The following is an 18,346-nucleotide window of genomic DNA, read 5'->3' as shown; positions in this document are numbered from 1 at the left end:
TCCTGCCTCACCAGCTCCACCGCCACGTCATTCATCGCCTGAAGCCGTGCCCTCCAGTGTGCAGCATGATAGTCAGGCACTGCAGTAACTCACTGCTGCCTCTTCGGGTCAACCGTGGAACTACGGGGCAGGCGCAGAGCTGCTTTAAAGTGTGTCAAGCTACTTTGAAGGTATTTGGAAGACTCCCCTTATCCAGAGTGACTTACAACGCGCTTCCATGTTACCATCGGTGGATTTTGGCTAACCTGACTGGTGGGCCAGTGGTGGCCCCGTAATCAGAAGGTTGCCGCTGAGCGAAGCACTGTCCCCACACACTGCTCCCCGGGCGCCTGTCATGGCTGCCCAACTGGTCATTAAGGTGATGGGTTAAAAGTAGAGGACACATTTCACTGTGTGCACCATGTGCTGTGCTGCTGTGTCTCACAATGACAATCATTTCACTTTCACTACAACTCAAACCATGAATACAATCATTTTATATAATTAGGGCTTTGTAGGCCTTTTTCCTGATGGGGGGAGGTACTGGGAGCCAGTGGATGGAACATAGCTGTGTGGTGGTGTGGAGAAGCTGGGAAGGTGCTGCTGCGTCCTGTATTTGTTGTAAAGACCAGCTAGAAGGGAGTTGCAGCTGTCCACTCGTCAGATTACTAAGGACTGAACCAGTAGTTGGGTGGCCTGGGTTGACAGATAAGGGCGGATTCGCCTGATATTGTAGAGAAGGAATCTACACGAGCAGGAAAGATTGCTGATGTGAGTTGAGAAGGAGAGTTGGTTGTCTTTTGTTACTCCATGGTTGCGGGCTGTTGCAGAAGGAGAGAGCTGCGAGTTGTCCAGGTAAATAGCAAGATCCTGATGTGGTGAAGAATCTGCTGGAATGAATATTAGTTCGGTTTTGGTGGGATTGGGTTTTAGATCCAGGATGAAATGTCCAGGATGAAATGTCAGTTAGACATGCAGAGATCGTGGAGGAAGCATGTACATCTGAGGAAGGAAAAGAGAAGATGTGTCGTAGTTTCAAGTGATAGTAGACACAGTGCTCAAGGTGCTCATGGAATGGACGCATCACCTCACAACTAAACATCTTTGTACCAGAGACCACGGGACATCTTCAGAAGTCTACAGGATATTCGGCAGGTGGTTTTAATGCTGTGGTCAGTGGTGGTGCAGCAGACAGCTGAGAAGATGCCAGGATGTCCATTTGTTAAATGATCTGCTGTCTCTGGCTTTGTCTCTGGACGACTCCTCGCCAGCTCTGGCGTGGCGTCTCAAAGCCCTGTGGACTTTCAGACCAGCGTCCATCTGCTTCCACACCGTCTGTGCGCTGTTTACTGCTCGCTTGTTTCTTCCTTCTTTTCTTGAAAATGATTTTGAACAATTTAATCCTGGATTCCTCTTCTTCCCGTCCACCTCTCTTTGTAAAGGAAAAGGCACCCAATCGTCTTACCTGGCTAAGCAGGGGATTAACATCAACAACGTCTCACTTCCTGTCTCCCGCTGCGCCGCCTCGTCCTCCCCACCGCGTTCCCAGAACATCCGTTATAACGAAGAAGAAAAGTTCCACCTCTCCGGTTTTCCCATCTGAACTTGCATAAACTCACACTGAGTCGCAGGCCGGGAGGAAAATTACAGCTGACGTGGGAAATGGCCCCATTTACGTCTGGAATAAAATCAAGCCATTAAACGATTACGCCAAGCTCTTATGGACACAATTATGCTTTTCTTCAGCCAAGATTGCAGTTCAAGGTTGAATGTGAAATTCTTGGTTAGCTTCCCAACCAGCCTGCCGTGGGCAGGAGACCAGCAGATTATTTTAGTCTGCAGAGCCTGCAGCGATGATATGCAAGATATGGAGGTCATGTTAGCGGTTTTGTGGTGATTTGAACCCTTTTATGGTCTTATTGCAAAGACTATTGGGTGCTAGTAGCCTAGTGGGTAACACACTCACCTATGAACCAGAAGACCCAGGTTCAAATCCCATTTACTACCATCGTGTCCCTGAGCAAGACACTTAACCCTGAGTGTCTCCAGGGGGGGGACTGTCTGGTAAATGCTGTAAATGTAAATGACTAGAAATTAAACCAAACCAGTGCACACAGAAAGTTGATTAATGATGTTAAGGGTTAGGGGTTTGGCGTAGCGTCCTCTGTGCTCGTCTTCGCTCTCTGCAGTGAGGGTAGAGAGAGACTCGGGATGAAAATCCACTTGTATTAGTATGATAGTAATACATGAGTTCAGGTCACCGACCCTGTGCTGTTCTTTTATCATCTCCAGACCGGCTGATGACGCACGTGGCTGATTAGGGGCGGGGCCAGGGCCTGAGGTGCACCGTGACGGTATGGACACCGACTGGTGCATCAGGGAACTTTGGCCACCCGCAACCCTGTTACCCCTTTTGCTGGTCATGGTGGTCCTGATCAATGCAGAACAGGAACATCCTGCATCCTGCAGACCAGCTTTTTCCAGATATTTTTGTTTACTGGTCCAGATTTGCTGAAATCCGCACACTTGTGTCCATTTTTGTCTGCTTCCAATGCATAATCTTGAAGGATATAATGTTGACGTGCTGCCTGATTAATTACTCTGTGGTCATTATGTTATGGCTGATCTACCGAAGTCACAAAATAAATAATGATAAAATAAATAATGTTTTCCACAATCCCTCTTAATGAATTAAATTTATAATGCTTGTCAAGCTGTTTCATGACTAATTGCCCTAATAATATCTCATAATTGCATCTGCTTGTCGCTGAAAATGACTGGGTCTCGCACTGAAGTGCTGACCGCAGCCATCCATTTTAAAGGACCGTAAATCAATCATTTTTCATGAAAGTGTGTTTGTAAAACTGGTTTGTTAATGGTCTTTATTGGCAAATAATTCTTTTCATGCGCATTGATTGTTGCCGGAATGAAAGTGGGCCTGAGAGCAGCGGCCCCCGCGGGGACCTGTCGCACACCTGTCACTCCTGCACGCCGCTGTGTCTTCAGAGCCTCAGAGGGACAGGAAGTGGCTACCTGGGTTAAAAGCTACTTTGTGTGAAAACCCTGCCTGTGTGTGTGTGTGTGTGTGTGTGTGTGTGTGCGTGCGTGCGTGTGTGCTTGTATGCGTGCATTACTTGTTGGGACATAGAGTCCCCACTGGGCTAGCACTGACAGACAGCCCCAGCCTTGCGGGGACATTTTTATGGTTCCCATGAGAAAAAGGCTTTTAGAGTTAGACAGGGTACATTCTTGTATGAAGGAAAGGTTCATTGTTCAGTTTTGAAGACGTCAGTGAACAGAAATATTTTTTTTGGCATGAACATACAAACTTTGACCGACAAGAACCGCGTTTCCTTCCTTCCTGTTCAAAAATGATCCAAATGTCGCTGGTGCACAATGAACCTTGGGACAGTTTGCCCATCGACCTGGTAGATTGGTGCTGCTGCTAACAGTGCTTTTCTGGACTTAACCTTAACTCAAGTACGTGTAGATAAAAAAAAAGAAATATATAATTTTCTTACCTGAAGTGAATTGATTGTGAAACACTGCAGCACAGCACACGGTGACACAGTGAAATGTGTCCTCTGTATTTAGCCATCACCCTTGGTGAGCAGTGGGCACCATGACAGGCGTGTGTGGGGACGGTACCTTCATCAAGGGCACCTTGGCAGGTCGGGCTTCGAACCGACAACCTTCCGATTACGGGGCCGCCTCCTTAACCCCTAGGCCACCACTGCCCTGCACCATCATGAAATTTAGAACATGTGTAATAAGGGCCTTCTTGGTCTCTGGGTAGTTCCAGAAAACCAGCAAGCAGCCACGTATCTGTTTATTTCTGTAAATGCGATGACATTTGTGAACGTGTTATATTACATTGCATCCGAGAAGAGACGTATATCTGATGATGACGATGATGATGAAGAGTGGCAGTTTCAGTCAGGAATAACAGATCCAGATCCAACCGGAGAAGGTCCCCCAGAGAAGGGAGCTTTTTAAAAACTCCTCATCGAGGGAGGACTGGAGGAGATGAAACGCCACGTTTCCCCTGATCTCCTCGGGCCTGTGTTTGGGGGGCCTTGGTTCTAATTGACGTCTGGTGACTGGAGCTGAAGCTTTCATGCGTCCCGGGAGACACGAGTGCGGTGAGGGCCAGATAGGTGTTTGTTGTGCCTCTGACTGAAGTTCATCTCTTTCATTCCAGGAAGGCAGAGGGATTTAATTAAGCTCCTCACGGGTTTCACCAGCGTCATACGCAGCCGACGACTGTTTCATGAAGTCAAAATGACAGTCTGACTTTAAACCGCTCCCTCTCCTCCGTATCCATAATTTCTTCATTATGCAGGCAGATCCCGTTCACTCATTAGTCTTATTATAAACCGGAATAAACTGGTGCACATGACGCGCATGATCCCATAAACGCTGTTCATCTCACCACTGCTTTATACAGGCGTATCCACAAAGATGGGATTTCGCAGCTTTTACACTTTTAATAAATTTGCCCAAACCTCAAGTAAACTTTTTTTATGGGGTGTTTTTTTAAAATGGGGTGTTGTGTGTAGTGTTGTTTTCATCGAAAATGATGATGAACCTTTTTAACGAGACGTAAATGCTGGTCTTGTAACTATAACAAAACGTATCGTGTAAAATTGTTGACTAATAAAAACAATACTTAATATGGTTTACAAGATTCAAACTAGACTAACATTTTTGTTGAAAAAAAAGATGTAATTTTAAAGATTTAATTACGTTGTTATTATTATTATTATTATTATTATTATTATTATTATTATTATGCAGTTCTATTATTTCTGTTTCTTGTATCTCCCATCCAGTAGCGTCATTTCCTCAGTACGCCATTAGATTTCAGGATACTTCATGGCTGGGAGAAAAAGATGAAGCGAACTTTGGACGCACTCTCTTTACAATAAAGTGGAAATGAAAACCGAGCGCATGGACGTGGAAAAAATCAGAGCGTCCTCTGTGTCGGGAATGGATGTAGAGTATTCTTGAGTCTATACGATAACGATAATATAATAATAAGATAACCTTGTTTTAATTATGAAATGGGTTTGACTAAAAGAAAATGTTTTTTGTCTGTTCTACCAGGCACTTGTGCTATATTGACTGAGTTAAATAGAAATGCATTAATAAAAAAGACTAAAAATTGAGACTAAATTGCTCAGACTTTTAGTCGAGAGAAACTTGACTAGACTAAAATGAGTCTGGACTATAATTGTGTGTTGAATTCTGAGGGAGCTAACTGATGCACTGTATCTTTTAATATTCTGCACACGTTACAACATTTGAAATGATCTACATTCTGCTTCAACACGCGCTGCTGGTCAGTACTGGTCAGCGCTGATGTTGGGGCATCGTGTGGCGATCAACTCGGGCAACAGGTCTGTAGCGTTCCGAGGCCCCGGGTACGCCTCACATACGGTCCCTTTCGTAGGTCTGTCGCCATGGAAACAAGACTGGTTGGGGGTGTTTTTTGTTCCCCAGATCTTATAAAATGTGGAAGGGAGAATAAGGTCGAATTCCCCCTCCATGTTGATCTTATTTCATACGTTCTGAATTCTCCACTTAATTCAAGAGAATGTAAGAAATGGGTGGATGGAGATGTTTATATTTTCTACGCTGCTTGCACGTAGATCTTGCTTTGCTGTAAATGCATGTGCATGACGAGTTGTGTTTTTCGACCTTGTTAGCATCGGCGGCGGTGGGACGCCGGCGTACACCTGCGCCACCGCTGTGCTGTTTTCATGCTGCGCTGACTACCTGCATCTGGTTCCCTCTCTTTAACACAGCTCGACGCAGACAGGGACGAGGAGGATGTCTTCCTTGACATCAGCATGACGGTGGACAACAAGCTCTTCCCCACCAAAGAGCCGGTAGCAGGTGGGAATCTCTGTTTTTGGGCCTCAGGCCTCCATGGTACAAAGCGGCAAGGAATTTTCTGAGGAATTATAACGTTCTGGTACTTAAAACACAGAAAAAGCAGAAAAGTTATGATGTGGAAAGTTGAACATCAACATTTATTTCTTATTTAGCCCAAAATCACATACAGTATATCTCAATGGGCTTTGACAGGCCCTACAGTTGACACCCCCACACTTGACCCTTCTGCACACAAGGAAAAACTCCACACAAAAAAAAGAAAGGAAGAAACGTTGGGAAGGAGTGATACAGAGAGGGACCCCCTTCCAGGGTAGAGTGAGCCTGCAAATGGTGTCAGTGCAGGGTTGGGGATGATATAATAATAAGTCCTACAGTTGTAGGGTTGGAGGAGTCCAGGATGTAGTCAGTGTCATGGTCTAGATTATGTGTCCATAATGATGTTACTGGTGCATTTGAAGATCCCTGAAGCTGTAGTTGTAACGGTGGTGGTGGCTGTGGTGACCCTCTGGTTTGTTTCATGGTATGTCCTTGTTAAGCAGTTGTCAGGAACCAGGATTTATTTGCTGGTCTCTTCACTGGGGTCTGCTGGTGAACTCTGGCAGTCCCAGAGTTCATCCTCACATCTTCACGTCCCTTGAATCCCCATAGAAGCAGGTTTGTGGCGCTGCCTGGAGCTATTTCTTCTTCTAGAGCTGTGTGGGGTCGTCCTGGTACGACTTTCTTCAGGGTTTATTGTTATGAAGATGGATATAATGCTGGATAGAATCTGTGTGTTGGTGTCATGTCAGGCTGTTCCTGCTTCCATTCATGCCTCCATATTCTCCGTCCTTCCTGCTTCTCACACGAGAACTTGCGGTGAGTTTTTTACTGTCCATAAACAAGGCAGATTTAGCAGATTTATTGGTTTTCCTGTGAAGGAAATGGTATAATCAGAGTGATGCATTCTGGGACTGAGTGCGTTCTCGCTTGTCCTTAACCTTGAGGAAATCGTGGCTGAGACGAGTCCCACGTCCGCTGCAGACACGCGCCTGCCGGAGGGCGTTCTGCTGATTTATGAGATATCGGGAGAAATATGTTTATTTATTTCTGGACGGATGGCTGAGCTGCGCAGTGGAAGGTGAAGAGAAATTGGAGGTCGTGCAGGTCGTCCATCTTCAGCATCTGCTGATTGATTGACCCGGAGGTCACGTCTGTCCAAGTCTGTCTTCTCCATGCCTGCACTCTTCACCTGAATATTTGGATAGTCTGCAGGGTGGAGACGTGATATTAAGATATTAATTGCTTTCAATATATGTAAAGTCAACTGATGAATTAAATATGTAATAGTCATCACAATAAATTAATGGAAGTAATTACACTATAGAATAAAAGCTTATGAATAGAATAGGGCTTTTCAGTAAACAATGTCTAAATTGACAGAGTGGATGAATATTGCATACGGTTCATATTGTGGGACGTACAGCGGCAACAAGTTCACCAGTCACCATGCAGGATATGAATAGTGCTGACGTCTGACTGGTGCCTACATCGCTGTTATGATGATGATGATGATGATGATGATGAGGGTGGTGGCTCCAGCTGCTTCCCACAGTATGTGAGAACCCCCACAGGGAACGGTTCAGGCACCGTTCATCTACACTGCAGACTTCACTCACAACTCCACCAACTGCTTCCTACAGAGGTTCTCTGGCATCTTATCACGGGGATGGGGACAACAAGGAGCATTACATAGAAGTGACCCAAGGCTGACCCAGAACTCCCTGCAGATCAACACTGGAAAGACCAAGGAGCTGGTGGTAGACTTCTGCAGGCACAAACATCCTCCACCGCAACCACTGAACATCCAGGGTATGGACATTGAGGATGTGGGGAGCTACAGGTACCTTGGTCTTCATCTGAACAATAAAATGGACTGGACTCACAACTCTGATGCCCTCTACAAGAAAGGGCAGAGCAGGTTGTACCTGCTGCGGAGGCTCAGGTCTTTTGGGGTGAAGGGCCCACTATTGAAGACCTTTTATGACTGTGGAGGTCTCAGCCATCTTTTATGGTGTGGTCTGCTGGGGAGGGAGCGTCTCTGCTGGGGACAGGAAGAGACTGAACAAGCTGATCCGGAGGGCCGGCTCTGTCCTAGGATGCCCTCTGGACGCAGTGGAGGTGGTGAGTGACAGGAGAATGGTGGACAACATCTCCCACCCCCTGACAGCACTGAGCAGCTCCTGCAGTTGCAGGCTGCGTCACCATGAAGTGGGACGGAGATTCAGAAGGTCTTTCCTGCCAACCCCTGTCAGGCTCTACAACAGCTGAAAAACACACAAACATACAAAATCCATCTAGAACATCTCCATTTTTCTTATGTACAACATGTGTGTATATTTCCACTCTGTACATATGTACTAATATTCTTATTACTTATGTATACAGGCATTTTTTTTTGCTGCTCTTATCTTGTACTGCCGTGTAAATTTCCCACTTGGGGGACTAATAACAGATCATGTCATCTTATTTATTTTCTGATTAATAAAATTAATAATTTTATTTATTTGTAACCTTTTGCCATTTTTATATGGACATCACAATGTCACACAAATGGTAGTTATTGTGTAACACTAATTTATGGGCAGTGTATGATCTACAATAATAAATTATAATAATTATACTCTGTATATCCCAGATAAACACTGAAAAATGACTCAGATCTGTAGAAAACCTGCAGCTCGGAGTTTTGTATGGAAATGCGTCTTTATTGTGCGACAGCGTGCAGACACGACTGCACCAAATATCAAGTGTCAATTTAGCAACAATAGACTCCTGCTCACATCGATCCTGCTGCTTTCAGGCAAATGGCATCCAACAGTTGTCACAGCGCCTAGCAACACAGAAGATAAAACGGTGTAGACGTCACTGCGGCTGGTCAAGAAGAAATTAGTCAAGAACATAAGCCCATGAACAATCATGACAATTCAGAAATTCATGATTAATTCAAAACTTTGGAGGCTTGAAAGCGATTCGTCGTCACATGTGACACAGCACCCGGTGCACACAGTGAGATGTGTCTCTGCATTTACTGGAAACCATCCCCTGAGGGAGCAGTGGGCGGTCTGTGGGGACGGAACTTGGCAGATCGGCATTCGAACCGCCAACCTTCTGCTTACGGGTCCACTTTCTTAGCCGCCTGGCCACCACGGCCTTTCTTACTGTCAAATCCTTTTTTTCAGTATTATACCTAATTATATTTTATTAGCTAGACTTCTAGCCATTTTGACTAGCAGTGCTTACACAACGCTGCATTTTGGGGGCGCCGACTATTTACATGAGAAAGGAATTTAGTTTTGACTTATCGGGACACATAAGAGTTTTTGCCGGTCATCCATGGTGTTGTTTTGAACCATCCAGGTTATTTTGGCAAAAGCCCTAAGTGAATGCCAATGAGCCAAAGCAATTGAGAAAGATCTTTGAAATTTTGATATGAGAAAGGAACCTACATTTGAAGCTTGCATGAACAGTTCTGGCAGAGATATGGACTCTTGCTAGTGAGCTCTAACTGTGAGAGTGTTTCGCCAAATTATCCTTTCGTTTTAAGAAGGTCTGTTTCAAGAAATGAGCCAAAACAATGGAGAAAAACTGTAATGGTGCTCTGTGGTTGGGTGAGTCCTATCTGTGAGCTATATCTGAGAAGAACAATGAGCAGAAGATCAGAGAGTAGAGGCATGACTGAGGAACTGAATGAAGCTACTGGGTGCTGGCAGGGATCAGAGGACAGGAGGTCTGAGAGGAACAGATTGGAGCTGAGAGGAGGCGCAGGATGGAGGCCAAGCGCCTCAGGAGGACATGAGGAGGTGGCAAACCGAGCCGAAACCGAGTCGGGGGAGGAGAAGAGCGCCTTAGCGCCGCAGATGGTGCATCCAGCCAATCCAGCCAGATTAGATCCTCTGTCTTAATCTGATATGTCTGGTATTAATTCATTTTGGGCATATGAAGCCGAAACGTCCATTATGTATTAATCTCATATCACAATCCTGATGTTTCAGTTAATATTGACCATTATTCCAGTATTTACTTGAACCACCCCCTTAGAATGCAGATTAATGTTCTGAAAAAGTGTAATAAGAAGATTAATGGCTGAGAAGACGTTTGACTGTAACAGATGGTCTGAGATGTGTGTGTGTGTGTGAATGTGATGGAGATCATTTTTCCGGTGGAGCAGGAACTCTCCGGCTGACGTCGCCTCCTCTCTCCGGTGCTCGGGTGACGAGTGCACGTCCACGTCATCTATGTTTCAATACGACCCAGACCCTGCCGCTCTGTCATTATGAAGCAGGACCTGTCGGTCATCCCTGCAGAGCAGCATGGTCCTTCATGACCCCCTGTCTACTGTCCACCTCACATGCCGAGATGTACGGGGAAAACATAAGAATGAACCTTTTAGAAATACATTTCTTTAAACAATAGACATATTTCAGATTTCCTTCATACATTTATCAAACATCAGGGCTCCCTCACCTTAAGTTCTGTAGAACTTAATCAAACATCTCTCCATGTTATCAAATTTGGAGCCAGAATTTGTACAGCAGAGATGTGAAGTTTCTCACAAACGCCTTGGTTGCAAAAACCTCCCACTATCGTGACAACACAAGAGAGAACATCGTTTTGGCCGTTGCTGCTTGTTATTGGAGAGTTATTTTCAGTCACCATTAAACTATTGTACTCTCAAATTTACATCTCCACCCCGAGGTGGGTAGTAATGAGACGAGGAAACCTGTGCACATGCTGAAGTGTGGTCTCTGCATTTAACCATCACCACACTGTACCCAGCAGGTGCTGAGCTCCTCAGTGGCACCTTGGCAGGTTGGGATTCGAACCGCAACTGGCCACCACTGCCCCATATACATATTAACAAGTAAAAAAAAAAATTACATGTGGATGGTGATGGGAATTCTGTCTGTTTTTAAAATAATTAAATTAATTTTTTACTAAAATTATAAGTGAAAATAATGACTAACATACAAAACTTACATTATATCAAATTTGTATTAATTATATGGCATGGTAAAGAATAATAAACTTTAATAAACAAAACCATCTCAATTTGAGAAAAAGATCCAATAAATTTCTTTTTCTTCTCGCTGCACTGATGGATGTACGGTTCTCATGTGCGGATGCAGCTTCTTGGTGGAGATTTCAACTTGCACGCTTTGTAATATCGATGGAAATGAAACGTGCGTCTTCTTCTCTCCTGTTACTGTCCGTGTGACTTCAGCCGGCGCTGCAAAACGTCACCACTTGTCACCATGTCACATGGTATAAAGCCCAGACGCGCATCATTTAGTTCCCATACGGTTAAAAAAAAAAACGGCTCTTATTGTTCACTTCGCGACCAACACATCACTACAAGTGGAATCATTAACTGAGAAATAACAATGAGGTCAAGAAAAAGAAAAATCATCTCTATTTTCTCATGAAAATGAACGGAGAGGGGTGGAGCTAAAAAAGTTGTACTGCACCATACCAGCGGAGGCACTAGACTTGTGCCAGAGCAGGTGCTGAGGACAATCTGTTTACAGCGAGCAGGGGCTCATGGATAGAATCTGCTGTAATTAACTTTTTGGTCTGCTTCTGGGGCTGCCGATCGGTCTTTGTGTTCCCAGGTGGGTGACGGTGGCATTAATTGGACCTGGGTGTCCCTAATCCTGTATCTTTTGGCACTGAAATTACATCACTGGTGGAAGGAGTGATGGACGGGAAGGAGGTTAAGCCCTTGAAACACCTCAGTATTTTCCCAGGAACCATGAGGAACAAATTCATGCTATAGAACAGCGACAGAAGATTTTTCTTTTTTTGGACACCATTGCCTGCCGTCTGTCTTGTTAGACTCCCATTAGCAAAGAGTTGGGCCCGGCTGTTCCAGCACACAACCACGCTGTGACATGGCATCTGATTTAGCTGGGGGCGATGTGTCAGGGCTCATGAGCACAGAAGATCTGTTCAACATGCCCGGGTCCCACTCAGGCCATGTGACTGAATTTCTCAAGAACTTCAGAGGGTCCAGGAGATTATTGTGCACAAAAAAGGAAGCTTTAGATGATAAAATGTTCCTAATTTACAGTCATTTTGAGAATGACAGGAATACCGTTTGTCACAAAGTTTGCTGCTTCTGTTTTTATGATGTCAGGCTTCATAAACTCCAGAACTTTATGAAGAGTGATCAGACGAATTATCCCTCTTTGCCATGAAAATAAACGTAATCCCAAAAACTATTTTCAGTGCATTTCAGCCCTGCCACAAAAGGACTTTCTGAGATCATTCCAGTGGTCCTCTCATTAACACATTCTGTCCTGTAGACTTAGTTAGAACAGCAGACTGGACGCTTTAAAAGGACGGTGATGCTTGAAATCATTGTTCTTCCTCTGATAACCATGGTTATCTGCAAGGAAACACGTTCAGTCATCATTGTGTTGCATAAAATGTTGTTCACAGACAAGAATATCGCTGCTACTGAGATTGCACCAAAATCAACTGTTTATCTGATCATCAGAAACTTCAAGGAGAGACGTTCAAGTGCTGTGAAGAGGGCTTCAGGCGCCCAAGAAAGTCCAACAAGCGGCAGGACCGTCTCCTAAAGATGATTCAGCTGCAGGATCGAGGTGCCACCAGTGCAGAGCTTGCTGAGAAATGGCAGCAGGCAGGTGTGAGGGCATCTGCACCCACAGTGAGAAGAAGACTTTTGGAGGATGGCCTGGTGGGCAGCAAAGAAGCCACTTCTCATCAACAAAAACATGAAGGACAAACTGATATTCTGTAAAAAGTACAGGGATTGGACTGATGAGGACTGTGGGAAAGTCAATTTCTCTGATGAAGACCCTATCTGATTGTTTGGGGCTGGAAAAATGATTGGCTGGAGAAGATAAGATGACATCTATCATCAGTCCTGTCTTGTCCAACAGTAAAGCATCCTGAGACCATTCATGTGTGGGGCTGCTTCTCATCTAAGGGAGTGAACTCACTCACAATTTTACCCAAGAACATCAGCCATGAATAAAGAACCAAGGTAGAACCAGGTACCAAAACTTCCTCTGACAGCAACTTCTCCCAACCATCCAAGACCAGTTTGGTGAAGAACGATGCCTTTTCCAGCATGATGGAGCATCGTGCCATAAGGCCAAAGTGAGAACTAAGTGTCTCGGGAACAAAATATTGAAATTTTGGGTCCACGTTCAGGAAACTTCCTATACATTCATCCAACTTGTGGTCAATCCTCAAGAGGCGGGTGGACAAACGAAAACCACAAGTTCTGGCGAACTCCAAGCACTGATTATGAAGGAACGGGTCGCCGTCAGTCAGGATTTGGCCCCGAAGTTGATTGACAGCATGTCAGGGTGAATTGCAGAGGTCTTGGGGGGAAAAAGGGCCGACTTATAAAATGCTTGTAATTATACTTCAATACGGCACAGAAACAACCGACAAAAAGATCTAAAAACACAGAAGCAGAGAACTTTGTGAAAACCAGGATTTGTCACGACTGCCCCATTGGGCAGGGGAAGACTGCAAAGAAGACAGAAACCGGTATAAAAGGACGAGAAGTAAACAAAACACACGAACAACGTTGCTTTTGCCTGCTCCACGGACGATCCGCACTCTCCCTCTACAACACCTTTTGACCTGACCGCTCTCCAGCCTTGGGCCCGCCAGCCCGACCACCATGGCTTCTCTGCCAAGCGCCACCGCCCTGGCAGCCCCATGGACCATGGGCTCCCCATGGACCGCTCCGTCCCTGCAATTGCACCCCAAGTCCTACAATCTGACAGGAAGACTTCGCCAACAATCGTCACAGTCGTCACAATTCGCCTCGATGCGAAGTCAGCAGAAAGAATAAGAGACGTACCACTAACTCCACAGAACCGTCAGTACCGTTTTGGGAGGGGGTAAGCAGACCAAGCACCACCCACAACCACAGCCACCACCGACCTCCGTCCACGATGCTCCATCTCGGCCATGCTGCTCAACCCATGCCTTTCACCCTTCCTCGAGTAATGCAGAGACAAGCCACACCCATGTCAAGTCAAGCCACTAGATAGATTTAGATAACCCTCAGTTCTGTGATTTCATACTTCTTGACTGCCGAAAAGATGTCGGGGATTGGCGCAGGTAAAACCTCACAAGCCTGTTCTGCAGTAATGGCTGGTTGTGGCCTAGTGGGTAGCACACTAAGACCACAAAGTCCCAGGTTCAACTACCTGTGAACGGAGTGAAATGAAACTATGTGGCTGATATGACAATAAAGCTCACAGGACAGTGGTTGGCTAGTGGATAAGGAAATGAAATCAGAAATCTATTTACATGTGGCAGGTTATTGCCTTCCTCTTTAGAGAAAACTTAGACTAATTTGTAACTTTCTTTTAGTCTGAATTATGCAAGAAAAACTACAACAGAGTGAATAAAATTATTGTATTCATTGTTTGAGTCCTAGTGACCCAGAAATGATTATTTTATTAATGGTGACATAAACGTATGTTGTAAGTCGCTCTGGATAAGGGCGACTGCCAAATGCCATAAATGTAAATGTAGATGTTATGTAGCTTTATGTCCTTCTTCAGTTGATCCTTTTCTGACTGAGTGTAGATGTGAACCAGGAGCAGTCGTTGGCTTTATCAGCATGAAACAGAAACAGAACTCTGTCCATGGGTCCCTTCCTGTAATTATTTCTCCAATGACTCATGCTATTCTGTGTGTGTGTGTGTGTGTGTGTGTGTGTGTGTGTGTGTGTGTAGAGGAAAGTAGGACATCTTAAACGAACAATAGAGCTTGGCCTCTGTAGATCTGGATGACTAAAGCGAAACCAGCGTCATTTTTTCTCTGTCTGTAGGTCCAAGTGAACTGGACCTCAGCCTGCTGTCAGATTCCACCAGCCTCGCCGATGTTCCCTCCAAATACGAGGAGCAGGTACAGCCATATACACACACACACACATATACATTATGTATGTGTGTGTGTGTGTGTGTGTGTGTGTGTGTGTGTGTGTATATATATATATATATATATAATTTCGACATTTTTCTTTCCTGGATAAATCATTACCAACCCTGCACTGACATTAATTGCAGGCTCATTCTCTCTATTCATTTCATTTTCATTTCATTCATGGTATTTACCAGACACTCTTACCCAGAGCAACCTACAATCAGTAGTTACAGTACCCCCGTGTATGACAGTACCCCCCTGGAGACACTCATGTAATAACTTGCACATACGTTTTAAACAGAGATGTAATAACCCACGCATACGACATGAACAGAGATGTAATAACCAGCACATAATGTAATAACCTGCATGTACGACATGAACAAAGATGTAATAATCTGGACATAATGTAATAACACGTATGTATGTCATGAAAAGAGATGTAATAACCATTACATAATGTAACAACCCGCAAATACGACATGAACAGAGATGTAATAACTCACACATAATGTAATAACCTGCATGTACGACATGAAAAGAGATGTAATAACCTTTACATAATGTTACAACCTGCATGTACGACATGAACGGAGATGTAATAACCTGTACATAATGTAATAACCTGCACATATGACATGAACAGAGATGTAATAACACGCACATAATGTAATAACCCACACATATAACATGAACAAAGATGTAATAACCCGTACATAATGAAATAACCTGCATGTACGACATGAACAAAGATGTAATAACCTGGACATAATGTAATAACTCGTATGTATGACATGAACAGAGATGTAATAACCCGCACATAATGTAATAACCCGCACGTACGACATGAACAGAGATGTAATAACCTGTACATAATGTAATAACCCGCATCTACAACATGAACAGAGATGTAATAAACAGCACATGATGTAATAACCTGTAACCTGTAATAACCTGTCACAATCACGTAACATTTCTGACAATTCAGTTTTCCCCGGCCACCTCATTTCTTTTGCTTTTGTGTTTTTGTGGATCTTTTTCTTCTAAAATGATGCCAGGTCCGTAGAATTAATTTTCCATTTTCTCATGGCATCTTCTGGTTTCTGATGTGTGGATTTATTCATGTTTGATGTGAGGAGGCTGGTGTTGGCTGGTGTGTGAGGCGCTCAGGAATGACTGCACATGCAGTGTTGGAGAGTTTGAGGTCAGAATCCGTTCGGTATCACCTTCCACCTCCACCAATCAGAACACTTCCCCTCCATCATTCTGAACTGTTCTGCGTCTCACACAAAGGAAAACGGAAATCAGGTCCAGTCACCAGCGTGTCAGTTCGAATATACACAAATATTCAGCAGGACACACCCAACACTGGCCACGCCCCCCACTCCTGGTGTCACCTGGTGATATGATTAATTCAAAATAATGAGGGTGTGTGAGGCGCAGGACAGTGTTGCAGGTGAACAGGTCATGCAAAGTGAAGAGAAGGCAGTATGTGTGTGTGTGTGTGTGTGTGTTACTCATCAGACCAGCTGGCATGCCCACATGACAAACTGTCTCCTAGCGCTGTCTGGTGCAGCACAGTCCAGGTGTCCCTGCTCCCCACTCAACACCAACACCGTGTGACCTACGTCAGTCACCACCGATCCACAGACACCAACTGAAGGCCGGCGGCAATCACTGCAAGCTACTGGTTTTATGATTAATGCAGTGAAATGTTGTCCAATAAGAGAAACGTCCCAGCAATGTGTGGGATACATGCACTCTTACAGGCATACAGTATATGCAGACGAATTTCGTAAACACGCGCACATACAAGCATGGCCAAAAGTTTTGAGAAATCCTGGTTTTCATAAAGTTCTCTGCTTCTGCGTTTTTAGATCTTTTTGTCGGTTGTTTCTGTGCCGTATTGAAGTATAATTACAAGCATTTTATAAGTCGGCCCTTTTTCCCCCAAGACCTCTGCAATTCACCCTGACATGCTGTCAATCAACTTCGGGGCCAAATCCTGACTGACGGCGACCCGTTCCTTCATAATCAGTGCTTGGAGTTTGCCAGAACTTGTGGGTTTTTGTTTGTCCACCCGCCTCTTGAGGATTGACCACAAGTTCTCAGTTGGATGAAGGTCCAGGGAACGTGGACCCAAAATGTCAATGTTTTGACACATCGTTCTCACTCTGGTCTTACGGCGTGGTGCTCCATCATGCTGGAAAAGGCATCGTTCTTCACCAAACTGGTCTTGGATGGTTGGGAGAAGTTGCTGTCAGAGGAAGTTTTGGTACCTGGTTCTACCTTGGTTCTTTATTCATGGCTGATGTTCTTGGGTAAAATTGTGAGTGAGTTCACTCCCTTAGCTGAGAAGCAGCCCCACACATGAATGGTCTCAGGATGCTTTACTGTTGGACTAGACAGGACTGATGATAGATCTCACCTTGTCATCTCCAGACAATCATTTTTCCAGATGCCCCAAACAATCAGATAGGGTCTTCATCAGAGAAAATTACTTTCCCCCAGTCCTCATCAGTCCAATCCCTGTACTTTTTACAAAATATCAGTTTGTCCTTCATGTTTTTGTTGATGAGAAGTGGCTTCTTTGCTGCCCACCAGGCTATCCTCCAAAAGTCTTCTTCTCACTGTGGGTGCAGATGCCCTCACACCAGCCTGCTGCCATTCCTCAGCAAGCTCTGCACTGGTGGCACCTCGATCCTGCAGCTGAATCATCTTTAGGAGACGATCCTGCCGCTTGCTGGACTTTCTTGGGCGCCTGAAGCCTTCTTCACAGCACTTGAATTTACATTTACAGCATTTACCAGACGCCCTTATCCAGAGCGACTTACAGTCAGTAGTTACAGGGACAGTCCCCCCCTGGAGACACTCAGGGTTAAGTGTCTTGCTCAGGGACACGATGGAAGTAAGGGATTTGAACCCGGGTCTTCTGGTTCACAGGCGAGTGTGTTACCCACTAGGAAACTAACAACTTCTCTCCTTGAAGTTTCTGATGATCTGATATTCTTGTCTGTGAAGAACTTTTTATGCAACACAATGATGACTGAACGTGTTTCCTTGCAGGTAACCATGGTTATCAGAGGAAGAACAATGATTTCAAGCATCACCGTCCTTTTAAAGCGTCCAGTCTGCTGTTCTAACTGAGTCTACAGGACAGAATGTGTTAATGAGAGGACCATGGGAAAGATCTCAGCACGTCCTTTTGTGGCAGGGCTGAAATGCACTGAAAATAGTTTTTGGGATTAAGTTTATTTTCATGGCAAAGAGGGACAATTCGTCTGATCACTCTTCATAACGTTCTGGAGTTTATGACGCCTGACACCATAAAAACAGAAGCAGCAGACGGTATTTGTGTCATTCTCAAAACGTTTGGTCACGATTGTACACCCTGACACACACACACTCCAAACCGATGTGCTTCCTCGCCAAGGTGCCGCTGAGGTCCCGTCCCCACACACTGCTCCACTGGCGCCTGTCATGCAGGTTAAATACAGAGGACACATGTCAC

The 18,346-nt window shown here is 44.8% G+C and overlaps 1 protein-coding gene across 1 annotated transcript in view; it reads left to right on the top strand.

Moving 5' to 3' along the window:
* The window catches only part of LOC114787865 (adenylate kinase isoenzyme 5-like), a 40,609-nt gene that overhangs the window by 17,059 nt on the left and 5,204 nt on the right, over positions 1 to 18,346 (top strand). The window contains exons 7-8 of the mRNA XM_028975768.1: positions 5,787 to 5,877; positions 14,741 to 14,817. Coding sequence (XP_028831601.1) covers positions 5,787 to 5,877; positions 14,741 to 14,817 — 168 coding nt within the window. The remainder of the gene's footprint in view (positions 1 to 5,786; positions 5,878 to 14,740; positions 14,818 to 18,346) is intronic.

Source organism: Denticeps clupeoides, chromosome 4 (genome assembly GCF_900700375.1).
Source record: "Denticeps clupeoides chromosome 4, fDenClu1.1, whole genome shotgun sequence".
NCBI classification, from domain to species: Eukaryota; Metazoa; Chordata; class Actinopteri; order Clupeiformes; family Denticipitidae; genus Denticeps; species Denticeps clupeoides.
The sequence above is the reverse complement of the archived record's forward strand: the minus strand, read 5'-3'. Positions and strand labels throughout refer to the sequence as shown.